This window comes from Ursus americanus, chromosome 36, assembly GCF_024610735.1.
Source record: "Ursus americanus isolate L20-20 chromosome 36, mUrsAme1.1.p, whole genome shotgun sequence".
Lineage (NCBI taxonomy): Eukaryota > Metazoa > Chordata > Mammalia > Carnivora > Ursidae > Ursus > Ursus americanus.
Window position 1 is genome coordinate 11,550,950 of NC_142162.1, and position 14,089 is coordinate 11,565,038.

Consider the following 14,089-nt stretch of genomic DNA (forward strand, 5'->3'; position numbering starts at 1 on the left):
CTATAAGCAAATAAGGTGCAGTAATTTAAACAACCAAACCCAAATAATACTACTCTTTTTTTAAAAATCACTTAAAATTATGTGTTTAATGATGCTCTTCTTCAAAAGAGTCTTATTCCAAAAAGGCTCCAAATGCATCAAGACTTTTTAATATCCTCTTTTCAGATTTTACTTAGAGCCTCTTATAATTACAACAAATAATGACTTGCTATTTGTAATGTGCTAGGTGACATAGCGAATACAAACAGCCCCTTCTTCTCAAGGAAATAATACAGACACAAACAAATATAATAAAAGGCAAAATAAATGAGTGGTACACAGCTCAAAGTGAGGAATGACCCCTGTGAGTGGTTGTGGTGATCAGACACTCCAAAAAAAAAAAAAGGAGGTAAATGGAGAGGAGGAATAGGGACATTCCAGAGACTTAACAAAGAATACGGAAACACCACTGTCAAAAATGAGTTATGCAATAAACTTTATTCTGGGGAAGAGCAGTCAGTTTATGGGGATGGGGCATATATGAGACCAGAGGGAAAGAGACCAATTGAGAGTATGGAGGTGGTATAGGATAGAGATTAAAGGTACTCATCCTCTGGAGAAAATGAAGCTTTTATACATACAGAACTCAACCTATAATATGAATCCACACTGGGCAGAGGTAATGGCGGCCATTCAATGGGAGATACCTAAGACAGTGCAGGAGGCAACTGTACCAGTAGATAAAAGGGAAAGAGACCTACCAAATCCTAAAAGTGGCAATGGAAGCTTTCAGTTCCATAAAAGGCTAACAATGAATAGGAGCTCAGTGTGTGAAGACAATGAAGTGCAGGGCTGGGGCTTGACGGGAATTGGAAAAAGGGTATGGGGGGAGGTGGGCTAATTGGCCATGTTTTGGAATAGAATGGATTTGGAGGTTCCATAGGACTTGTGGGAAGCCTATGATAAATGGGAGAGGGAAAGGTGAAATGACCCTTGGTTTAACAAAATGAAAACATTTTCCAATTTGACCCCCTAAAAATTAAGGGCAGGATTAAAGTCCCATTCGGGCAACCATGTATTTGTCACAGAAAGAAGAGACATTCCACACAGCAGTATACTGGGGGAAAGGATGCTTGGGGCTTTGTTTAGAGGAAATGGAATACAGGTGTAGACCAGTGCAGTAGTTGGGAAGCAGAGTAGCAGAATCCTAAAAGGGAGTTTCAGAAAACCATGATGCATAGTGGCTGATCAAGAGAAGTTCACAAGCTTCAGAAACTTGGGATAGTAAACTATTTCCAGCTGGTGTTCCACCAGAAATGATGCCCTGAAAGAGTATCTGGGTGGTTGCCATGTGAATTCTGGACAGATGATAACATTTGGCTCATTTGGGTTCTTTTTAGATGCTAGCGAGTCAAAGATAAAAATACATATAAAATAATTAGAAATACAGAGTTGGATCTCAGGAAGACTAAGCATTAAAATTGGAAGATTTAAATTTGAAAGGTAAAAGTGACAGTGGTTAAGTTACCAAAAGAGGAAATGTAAAGAAGCAAGATGAGTTAAAGAAAGAAAAGGCAATGAAACAGAGGAGTAGCCAGAAAGGAAGAAAAAGGATAGTGGTAACAGATTAACAGAGACTAAAGAGAATACTTTCAAAAGTGAGTGACAACAACTTCAAATACTCTAAAGAAGTCATGGAGTAGTAAGAGTGAAAAAAAGTGAATAAATATGGTGATAAATAATCCTTAAAGGGGCAGTATTGGTTGGTAGATGGGGATGATATTCAAAAGGTAGAGAAGTGATGGGGCACCTGTGTGGCTCAGTCGTTAAGCGTCTGCCTTCAGCTCAGGTCACCATCCCAGCGTTCTGGGATCGAGCCCTGCATGGGCTCCCTGCTCAGCAGGAAGCCTGCTTCTCCCTCTCCCACTCCCCCTGCTTGTCTTCCCTCTCTCGCTGACTCTCTGACACATAAATAAATAAAATCTTAAAAAAAAAAAAAAAAAAAAACGTAGAGAAGTGAATCACAAATAAGCTAGTGAACACTTTTTTTTTTTTTTCTTTTTTAAAAGTAGGCTCCATGCCTAGCGTGGAGCCCAACACAGGGCTGAACTCATGAGCCTGAGGTCCTAAGATTGAGACCTGAGCTAACACCAAGAATCAGACACTTAACCACCTGAGCCACCCAGGTGCCCCGTTACAAATATTCATGGTAAAAGGAAGACAAAAAATAAGGATAGTAAGCAGTAGGGACAAATTTCCCTCATCTTAAAAAAATTACCTGAAAATGTTTATAAGTAGAAGGAACCTGGGAGAGAGAAGAGATGAAGTTGCAAGCTAACTAAACAAGATTGGTAAGAACTAGAGGAGACAAGGGACAGGGTTAGCTTTGGAGAAGTGGAACATATTTGGTTTTTGAGATCAATGCCAAGAATAAAATTAACAAGAAAAACATTTGACGTTTTAAAGATTATTTAAAAGGATGACTTCCAATTGCGTACTTAATATCAGGCCAGGTTAACAGCTAAGAAACTAAATAAAATCTCCAGAGTACTGGAAAAAGTTTAAATGAACATTTTAGATAAAACACTACATCAAAAACTAATGATGTACTATATGTTGGCTAACTGAATATAATAATAAAAAAAAACTAAAGAAGTATTAAAAAAATTTAAAAAATAAATAAAGAAGTATTTTAAAATAAAGATAGGACCCAGTGAAAGTTAAATGCCACAAAGCCAGAGTTGATTGAATCAAACAGTGTTTGAGTAGTCTAGAACTGGGCATAAATTTCAGGAGAGGAAGATGTTCCAGTCTCATGTTGAGTTTTATGCTAAGGTAAGCATGACTAAAAATGTAAAGGATTCTAGAACAATAACAAAGCAGCAATCAAAACAGATGACCCTGAGGGTGAGGTTGACTGTAAAGTTAAACAGGTGCTGCTGGACTGGAAAAAGGAGTCAAAGTCCTAAAAACTCAAAAGGAGTTACCCCTATAAGGTAACGGGAATTGGAAAGCAATGAACAGTTGGTATGGTGAGATTAAAATGGTACTGTGGTATAAGAAAGGGGGTATAATAACTTAACAGTTGATATGAAGCACTGGCACTGAAGAAGTCCAGGTACCTGAGGTCAGGTTAATAAAGGGGAAGAACGTATGAGAGAGGTGCTAAAGCCATCAAGAAAGGTGGGCAAATCCTTGAAAACAGTAGCTGATAAGTGACCAGAAAGTAACACAGAGGTCATTTTATGATTTTTAAGAAAATCACTTTTATACTTCAATTCTAACTTTAAAAAAAAAAAAAAAGGAACCTCACTTTGAATAATCAACCTAACTGCTCTATATCTAAACAATTTTTGATTATTTTTTAAAAAATAAAAATCCATCCTAAGGGACGCCTCTATTAATGAGATACAAATGAAAGCAAGGCTGTGAAGGCTTTCTCTGCATAGAGCAAATATTAGGTATTCAAATAACCTAAGTTGAATGAATTAAAATAAAAATTAATGAATTAATTAAAAATTAATAAAAAAGAATTCCAACAGTGGCCTCTGAATAGTCTTTCATTCCACTTAATGAATGCAAGGATAGATGGTTTGATGGATGGATGGACAGACAGACAATGGATTATAGAGAAAGAGTGAAAAACAGACCGAATGAAGTTCCTAACATCACTAAAAATCCTAGAGTCTCTCAAAGTAACTGCTTTGAAAAGAATAATATTCATGAGATTACATGTATTTGGTAAATATATTTAAAACACTTGACTTTTTATATTTGAAAATGACAATTTAAAAAATTCTATAGGAAAAAAAATATCCATAGAGAAACCATTTCCCTAACAAACCTATCCTAATTTCTTAGTCTAACTGTTCTTACAATTTTAGTTGCAGTAATTTTATGAGTTACAATGCTGGGAAAAGAGTACCAGGCATTATCCCAAAAATTCCCTATTACTAGATATTTAGCTCCTTAAAGAGAAAACTTGGCTTCTAAAAGGATAACTGTTTTAAAGCAAACTTTCTGAACTATAATTTTAATTAGTAATTACAGATGTTTAACTCATCTTACCTCATCATATGATTTACATAGGCTTTGCTACAGCTAGTGTTGTATCTGCAAAAACTACAATGGACATACGTAGGAAAGTGATTTGCAAAATCTTTTATTTCGGAACAACACTCAATGCACTTGTGAACTCCCCGACGATACCTTATGGAGATATAAAGAAAATGATAAAAATATATTTTAAAACAAAAATAATAAGGAAGGGCCTTGTTAATATTCTGTTAATTAAGGCCAAGGTGTTAAAATGAACATGTTTAAACAGAAAGTTATAATTTGAAAAATCTGTTATGGAACAACAGCTAGAATAAGTGTAAACAATCTAACATAAGTCAGTGGTTTTCATTGGCATAAAAGGGACTAAATTAAGCAATACAAACATCACAAGGTGTAAGCACAACATATAATAATACGAGTATAATAAATTAATATTATAAAAAATAATAATTCAAGTGCTGTTCAACAGTTGTAAAAAAATACCTTTTTATTATTTGCTTGGCCTTTATGTCATAGTGATAGCATATAAATGTACAAGAGAGCTGTGTAATAGGGTAAATTTATATTAAAGTTTTCATACTTAAGATTAAATTAGTGTTATATATGAGGAATAAAAGATTACCTTAAGTTCCTCAATGCTGTATTGACTTTACTTTTTTTATTGCTACTAGCCAATGTGCTTTGTTTCTTTTGCATATTAGAGATTTTTGATTTATATTTAGATTTACTTCCATTAGGCTTACTTGCATTAGGTTTACTTGTATTGGATTTAGTTGGATTAGGTTTGCTTGTGTTAGATTTTGTGGGATTTTTAGCAGTTATATTTTTAGTCCTTGGAGGTGAGAGCTGAAGGGTAGAAGTGCTTGCACTAATGGAAGGTGTAGTTGAAGATCCTGACTGAAGAGGTCCAACTGAAGCTCGAATAGTAACCTACAAAAATGGAGATAATGTTTGCTTTAGAAAATTAATCATGGCATTAGTATTAAAATATCACTGTATAACAAAAAGTTAAACATCAAGTATTTGGAAAGGGCAAGTATAAACTATAATTGGATAAGTCTTCCATTTATTCTAAATGTTCATACCAATTAAATTAAATTAAACTTGATATTTATTCGCTTGTAATACTACATTTTTTGTATTGATATCAGTCATGTTAACAGTTATTAATGTATAATTAGGAGTTAATGCAAATTATATGACTATTAAAAGAGCACATTCCATAGTCATTTTTATGCTCTGATATAACTCAATTCACAAACACAGAGATCAAAATTTAAATCTCAGAGCCCAAAAAATAATTCTAGAAAGGCCTCCATTACCCCTCAAAAACTATAAAACAAACAGATCTAGAGTAAACATGACCTCCTCTTTCCAGGGGCTCATTAGGCAATTTATGTATACAAAGGTTATGGGAGAGGTTACATCAATTCATTATACTGATGGAGAGCTTAATAATATTTAGAATTTCCTTAAGGAGAACTAATATAAAGCTTATCATTTAGTGTTCAGAAATTATATGTGTTGGATGGCAATGAAAAACAACTGCCTACCATCATTCTCATTAATCATTTAACTTCACTTCTCCCATGTATTTGAGGAACAGACTATGAGGAAGTCCTATGAAATACATGTGTTTTGGTATCACACAAAAGCACTGGACTAGGAATCAAAAGACCTGAGGTTAAATCTCATACCATGCCTTCCTAGCCATGTGACCTTGAATAAGTAACTTATCCTCTTCTTTATCTATAATATGGGGCAATAACTGACTTGTCTTCCTCACTGGATTGCTCTATGGATTAAATAATGGAATGTATGAAAAAGCATACCAAAAGCCTTATTCTAAGGTGCTATAAAAACATTTAGTATCATTATTAATATTATTACTATTATTAATAAGGGAAAATATGAGAGAGGACTGCACTGCTTACATTAGTGTTCTGCATGTCTAGTCCCAGCATGGAATGAATGGACTGCAGGGAAGGATGCTGGATAGCTTCTCTTGCTCTAGGTCTTCAGAGCATGGCTTTATATTGTTTTAGTTAATTCAAATAACAGACATACCCACATTCAAAGGTAAGTACCCAAAGCCAAATATAAATGTTTTGGGGATTATTTCACTTTGGATTATCCATGCCTCTGTTTCCCTCCACTGGAGCAAATATTCAAGAGCTGACTGTATATAAAGAAGTCAGAGAAAACAGAGGTATATAAGGCAAAAAGGGAAAAGTAAATTACAATCATCAGTATGCAGTCAGACATGTTGTTTGCTCACTGAAAACATAATGCTATCCAGCAGCAGAACTTGCTTTCTCTGACAGTAGACTCAGTAATAACAACTTCAATAAACATCTGAGAATCTATGGTACTCAAGACACTATACCAGATGCTGAGGACACAAAGATAAAACATGAGTCCTGATCTCAAGCATCTTAGAGTTTAGCAGATAAAGCCAACTGGAATAGCTCAAACACAGCCTATATAATATTGACACAACCCACTGACCCAGGGATTAGTTAATCTAGTTGCACTTTTTACAAAGGAATATCACTTTAGCACAGCACACACCACTGACCATAAAAGAACGGTCAGAAGGTTTTTTTCTAGACATAGGAATGATAAAACCTAAAATTAAAGGCTTAATAAAAATCAGACATCATTTTTTAAAGTAGTATATTCAATAGATAAAAGAAGGCAGGAGTTAATTTCTATTATCATACGAAATGTTCAAATACAACACATTCAAACTCACTTTTGTTCCAGGAGGCAATCCTTCCAGTTGTTTAGGTTTTATAAATGTTCTATGATGTTGAGTTTTGTGATCCATTTTCTCTTTACATGTCAAAAATTGCAGTCTGCATTTTGTACAACGATGTATTCCTTTTTTCTGTTTAAAAACAGAAAAAGGGAGGAAAAATAATTTCTACAACCACAAATGTGTCCTTAAACCGCTCTGATTTAATTTTAATGATACCTAAATAATTTCGAAACTACTATTTTACATCACCGATATAAATAACAGCAAAATATTATTTCATTTTTTAAAACACTCTGCATTAATATTTGGGTTTCAAAAATGTCTATTCCTATAGAGAAACTGAACGTAAGAGTTGTACCTGTAGGTTCTAATGAAAGTTCTCTCAACAGTGGTTGAGAGCTTATCTAATTACAATTTTAAAGTATTGAGACACATGATATGGTTAAAAAGAGCTAGACTACGTTTTTATCTTAGAAAAAGGTAAATTCTTTTAAATTTTTGCTATTTCCAGTTGGTTGACAAGTTGGTAAAATAAATTCAAATATTTAACCAGACATTTCAAAGAAGGCTGTTATAGAAATGGCTGTATAAAGTAGTGCTAATACAACTTTCTGCAGTGATGAAAATGTTCTACAGCTGCACTGTCCAATATGGTAGCCACTGGCCACGTATGGTTTTGAGCACCTGAAATGTGCTAAGTGCAACAGAAGAACTGATTTTTTAATTTTATTTAACTTTAATTAATTTTAAGTTCAACAGCCGCATGAACATTGAACAGTGTTGGTATGGACACATAAATCAGAACAACTACTGCCAATCTATTTACTGATTAAGATCCCTTGAGTGAGTCCCTCTTTAAACCCAATCCTGTTATTCTACAGCTGGAAAACAAGACCCAAGAAAAATCTAAACCACTCCCCCATAATCAGTTACTGGCACTGCTAGACTCCTGATCCAGTGTTCTTTCTACTACATACTATCAACTACAATCTTATCCATATGGTCTCATTAAGAAATGATATATGTATGTAGGTGTGTGTGTATATATATATATACATATATATATATATACTTAATACATAAATACAAAAAAATGTTTTCTCGAAAGTTACAATCTGCCAGATACATCACTATTTCCATTTAAATACACTCAATCATTTATAAAATTCGAACAAGGTAATATACTGAGAAGTACCTGGCACAGTTACTAGCATACAGCAGGCATCTCGTAAATCAAAGCTCTTAACAAAATTCAAAGCAATGTATAAACATAATGTGTTTGTATTACTATTCTAGCTGCATCTTAAGACTATTTTAGAAGTGTGGTACATTGTATTATATCGTAGATACAGGCAATTTTTAAAAATTCACTTATATGTGCTGAAGGAAGGGGCAGAAAAAGAGAAAACTTGGCCAGGAAACAGATACTAAGACAACAGGACAGAAAGAAAGTTCTCCAGAATTCGATTCCCAGAAATCTTTTATCTATAATCACTCCCCAGGTTACCTCCTCCAGTTTCATGGCTTTAAATACTATCTATCCAACTGTCTACCTGACATCACTACCTGAGCGCTAATATGCATCTCAAATCAACATGGACAGAACTGAATTCTGGATTTTCTCCCTACCTCCCTGTCCCCCCAAATCTGTTTTCTCAGTCTTCCCCCTATGACAGTGTACGAAAATTCCATTCTTGCAGCTGCTTCAGACAAAAACTTGGTAACTCACTCACACACCCCATATCCAACCTATTAATAAAACCTGTCAGCTCTACCTTCAAAAACTTTCATCATCTTTCCACTCCTTATTACCTCAAACTACAGCTGCCATACTGGTCCAAACCACTTACCTGGATTCCTATCTTCTTCCTGCTATGTTCTTTCCTACCTGTGGTCTATTCTCCCAATACCTGCCAATGATCTTGAAACATAGCAGATTGTTCACACACTTAAATGCTCCGATGGTTGTCCAAAGTCCTGTTTCCGGTTTACAAGGCTCTGCATGAACTGGCCTGCACTCTACTGCTACAAGCTTATCTGCTACTTGTTTTCCTCTTATTAGTTTACTCTGCTCTAATCACAATTGGTCTCTTTGCTGTTCTCTGAGTGCCCCATGTACACATTCACTTCAATGCCTACGGAATATTTCCTTTCCCAGATTTCCACATGGCTTATTCCTTTATATCCTTCAGACAGGCTCATACTTCACCACACTACGTACGTAACAGCAACCATTCCTTCCTTCATTCCCAACACCTCCCTAGCACTCTCTATCCTCCACATTTTCCTTCCACAGTTCTATCACCAGCTAGCAAGCATACACATTCAAACATAAACATGCATGTATTTATCTTTCTCTAATTCAAATTCCAGAGGGCACAAACTTTGTTTTGTTCACTACTATATAATACCCAAAATAGCCCCTGGCACATAGTAAGACACTCAATAAATATTTCTTAAATAATTGGACTGTGAGGCAGAAAGCAAGAGACTGACAGAGAGAGTGCATATGAGAAGCAAGTACAATTTAACTAGTTCAAAACATCTGCCATTCCATTCAATAAACATTTGTCCAGAGTCATGAGATAGAATATATTAATCTATTATTCTCTTAGTTGGATGCAATCCTTGCACATTTCTCCTGTGTGTAAATGCATTTCAAAGTGGTAAGAGTGATAAAGAAACAGTACCTTTTTAAATAACATCATGTTCAATCAATGAAACAGTGATCTATTCCAAGGGTAGAGAAATAATGATCTGTTTTGAACTTTTTTGATATGCATACTACACTTGGGAGACTTGAGGGATTTAAGAGTAATTCTGACTATATTTAATTTCTGCCCTTAGACTTAATGTCAATGTGAAATCTGGGTCTTTGGTAAAGCAGTAAAAGCCTGGGCTCTGAAGTCAAATTTTAATTCTGCCTTTTATTAGGTAGAAGGACACTGAGCAAGTTACTTTCTCTAAAAGTTTGTTTCCTCATCTAAAAGTTAGAAATATAATAATACACATACAGTGATTGTGAATATGATAATCCTTGTAAAGCACCTGCTGCTGCCGTAAGGTAAGTGACTACATATGTTAAATGTTTAACATTTTTATTAAAGATCTAATGACCATATTTGACACATCCGAAATCACTTTCATTATTTCTTAAAAGTCATACAAACTGGATTGTTAACTCTAAAACCACCCAAGACTTAATATATCTTCTTAAAAAAAAGTTACAACCACAGTCTTTGAAGACAATAAAATGAGCCATAGAATCAACAATTCTTATTGTCTAAAACCACACTAATGATGTCATCTCAATTACAAGTTTACAGTCCTACTCAGCTATGGTGTTCTGGTCTTGGTAAATAATTATGCAAATTGTAAATATCCTGAAGGTCGCTGATGATCCTTATCAATAGATTCCCCTTTTTACTGATTAATAGAGTCCCCTTTTGCTGACTGCCTACCTCCTAAATATTCCATATAAACAAAAGAAAATTGGCAACAATGGCAAGACAAGACATTAAACTCAGTGTATAAAAACCTTATAAATCACATAGCCCACACAGTGGGCCCACACATCTCTTTCATAATTATCATTCTTCCCATATCTACATCTCACTCTGGAGCTTAGGAAAGCTGTGGGGGAAAATTATGTTAAAAGACCTATAATGAAATAGCACTACCGTTTTACATCTCATTCTCCCATTCAAATTTAAGGCCAAAGATGAAATAGAGTACCAAGAATGGTGTTTCCAAAACTCTAGTTCTCAAAAAATGTTATTACATATTGTGCAAATAATGGGCTCAATGACCAAAAAAAGTTTGGGAACTGATAAGTACTACACCCCTTGCTTGGAGATGCACAATATTCATTAGCATATTAGAAGCTCGGAGAAGTCCTGTTTTAAAAAACAGACAAGCAAACCTGTTTGATATTGTAGATCTAGGCATTTGCCCAATTTCTTTACTAGTAACAATTTGGGGGAAACATCTCTTAACACCTGATGGAACAGTGTTGGGGAAACCTAGAATAGAAAGATTTTGCCAGAACTTCTCAAAGATGAGTATCATCCCAGTCACAACATAGGAGATACTAAATTCACTTGGATAAAGAAGGAGCTATATACACATAGATATATAGGTAGATAAGACAGAGACACATATTATACAGCACGTATATATATGTGACACATACACAATGGAATATTAGCAAAAAAGAAAGAATGAAATCCTGCCATTTGCAGTGACATGGCTAGAACTATAGAGTATTACGTTAAATGAAATAAGTCAGAGAAAAACAAATACTGTATGATTTCACTCATATGTAGAATTTAAGAAACAAAACAAGCGAACATGGGGGGAATAAAAAAGAGAGGCAAACCAAGAAACAGACTACTAACTGTAGAGAACAAACTGATGGTTACAGGGGGGGAAGTGCCCAGGAGGATGGGTTAGATGTGTAATGGGGATAAAGAGGGGCACTTGTGATGAGCACTGAGTGTTATATCTAAGTGCTGAATCACTAAATTCTACACCGAAAATTAATATTACACTGTATGTTAAATAACTGGAATTTAAATAAAAACATAAAAAAATTCACTTGGAAATTCTACTTTTATGATCTTTCCCAGTTAACAACCACAACTTGATTTCATGATTATCAAATGACTAGAACTGAAAGCAAAGTGAACACCAATCAGCATGCCAATTTCATTAAAAATTTTTAAAAATGTAATGAGCTGATTAGGTAGGTGGCAAATTTTGATTACATGATCAGATTCAGTAAATCCAGTGACTTCTGATTTTGGCAAACAGAATGTTGTTGCTCTTTCAAGCACTTAAGAACAGAATCAGTGTTACATAAAAGTTTTCAGCCCAAACAAAGGATGGTTTAATTACTTCAGGAAAAGAACCAGTAAGCATAACATCAGAATTGAAGAGAAGGGTATTAAGCGCTAATATTGGGTCGCAAAAATTTATGTAGCACAACTAGCAGAATTCATCCACAAAACAAGTGATGACCTAAATATAGTTCTTCGGCAGAGTTCATATACCAAGCAGTAAGTGTCATTACTGTTTCCTTTATCACTGGCAGCTACAAAAGACCACTTCTGGTCAATAGTAACAACATATATTCTCATCCTAAGGGAGCTAAAAAGTGGAAATAAGGTTGGAAGAAAAAAGGAAAACAAGATTATGAGTCCTCAATCTTTTCTTTTTTTTTTTTTTTCAAGAGCAAGTGCACAAGCAGGGGGAGGGGCAGAGGGAGAGGGAGAAGCAGGCTCCCGGCTGAGCAGGGAGCCTGATGTGGGGCTCGATCCCCGGACCCTGAGATCATGACCCAAGCTGAAGGCAGATGCTTAACAACTGAGCCACCCAGGTGCCCCCTTCAATCTTTTCTTAGTTCAAGCTCACCTTTACCCTGGTAACTACCTTCAAATTCATTCCCATACCCACTCCTGGACCCCGAAATATCCAATCTTGTGGATATTCCACTCATCTTCCCTTTTTTCCTTCAATCCTAAGTTTCTTATTTTTAGCTATCTTCCAGAATTTTCACTTATAAGCCACGACATCACCAGAAAGGAAGGAAAAAAAGTGGAAGTTTTACAAGTAATTCAGCATTAATTGCAAATTAATCATGTCATTTGGAAAATCTTGCTTCCCTTGCAGAACAAATCTAACCAATGTTCTAAGTAATAATCTTTTTGCTAAAACAACATGAGCAAATAAGAACTGGTAAGTCTCACCTGATGCTTCATATAATGATGCATGTAGGGTGTTGCAATTTTGATAACTTTGAGGCAAAATGGACATAGCAAGTTCTTAGTGTTTTCATGGCATGTTCTGAAATGAGTTTCTACATCAGAAAATGATGATGATCTATAATTGCAAACCTACAAATAAAAAAGGTTTAGTTTAACTTGAAATTGTATAATGATATGCAATTACAAAGTAACAATGATAGGTCATTTGTTTAAAAGAACACCAGCTACTACTCATTCAGCTCCGATACCTACACAACCCAGAATACCGTTAATGCAAGCACCGAAAGATAATCTCTGAGACAGAAAAGTTATGTATCAAAATTTAGGGATACTTCCCAAAACATAACTAGGTTCCCTTCTTTTATCAGATCTTTTTATTTACCACCCCCATCTTGACTTGAATTTTCATGCTTTAACACCTCTTGTCCTATAAAGTTTTTTTCTGCTACATAAAACAGCATCTTCCTTTAGATTATAAATGGCCTTCAGGCTATGGCACTGGCAATATGTTCTTATCTTCTTTTTCTTTTTTTTAAAGATTTTATTTATTTATTTGACAGAGAGAGACAGCCAGTGAGAGAGGGAACACAGGCAGTGGGAGCAGGAGAGGAAGAAGCAGGCTCCCAGTGCATGAGCCTGATGTGGGGCTCGATCCCAGGACTCTGGGATCACGCCCTGAGCCAAAGGCAGACGCTTAACAACTGAGCCACCCAGGCGCCCCTTATCTTCTTTTTCTATTTCTTCTTCAAGTTCTGAAAAAATGCTAATCCCAAAGCATTTCGTAGGGTTCTCTGTAACTAAAAGCATTTCATACTTCCCTTGTATGCCTACATTCTTCCCTGTATGGTAAAATAAGTCCCTATGCTTGTCTTTCTGCCACAGGGCTTTTCTTTGTCCCATTGGGAGTAGGCATAAAACAGCCTGTGGACCAATTTCAACTCTCTGCCGACCCCACATACAATGCATGAGGTATGCCAAAGTTTTTTTTTTTTTTATTAATGAATAGTTTACAAGAGGAATTTTAATTTTAGTAACCAATTTTATCTAAATGGTTAGGAAAATAATATATTTCATGGCTCATGAAAATTATGTGAAATTCTGATTCCAGTATCCATAAATAAAGTTTAAATAAATAAACACAGAGCCAGATCACACTCATTTACTTGTTGTCCATGGCGGCTTCTGTGCTACCGTGGCGGGGCTGATTAGTTGCAACAGACTGGATGACCCTCAAAGGTGCTTTACATCCGGTGCTTTACAGAAAAAATCTGCTGACCCCTGGCCCAGTAGGTTTAAATCTTATAATCAAAACAACAGAAAACAAACAAACCAAACAAACACTAAATACACAATAAAATATGTGTATACCTGGCAAATATATGGCATTTCCCCAGGCTTATGATTGTCCTTCATATGTTGTAAAAGAACATGCTCTGTTTCAAATGATAATTCACAGATTTTGCAAATGGCTAAAAGTGGGGAGAAAAAAAGACATTATACCATTTTAAGATACAGATATACATAC

The 14,089-nt window shown here is 35.3% G+C and overlaps 1 protein-coding gene across 8 annotated transcripts in view; it reads right to left on the bottom strand.

Annotated features, from left to right (window-relative positions):
- Window positions 1–14,089, bottom strand: part of ZNF280D (zinc finger protein 280D) — a 297,062-nt gene that overhangs the window by 53,136 nt on the left and 229,837 nt on the right. For all 8 annotated transcript variants that reach the window (XM_087859137.1, XM_087859136.1, XM_045789542.2 and 5 more), the window contains 5 exons: window positions 13,933–14,033; window positions 12,547–12,693; window positions 6,794–6,928; window positions 4,661–4,968; window positions 4,048–4,188 (listed from right to left, as the gene is read on the bottom strand). In XM_087859137.1, the coding sequence (XP_087715263.1) occupies window positions 4,048–4,188; window positions 4,661–4,968; window positions 6,794–6,928; window positions 12,547–12,693; window positions 13,933–14,033 (832 nt within the window). The remainder of the gene's footprint in view (window positions 1–4,047; window positions 4,189–4,660; window positions 4,969–6,793; window positions 6,929–12,546; window positions 12,694–13,932; window positions 14,034–14,089) is intronic.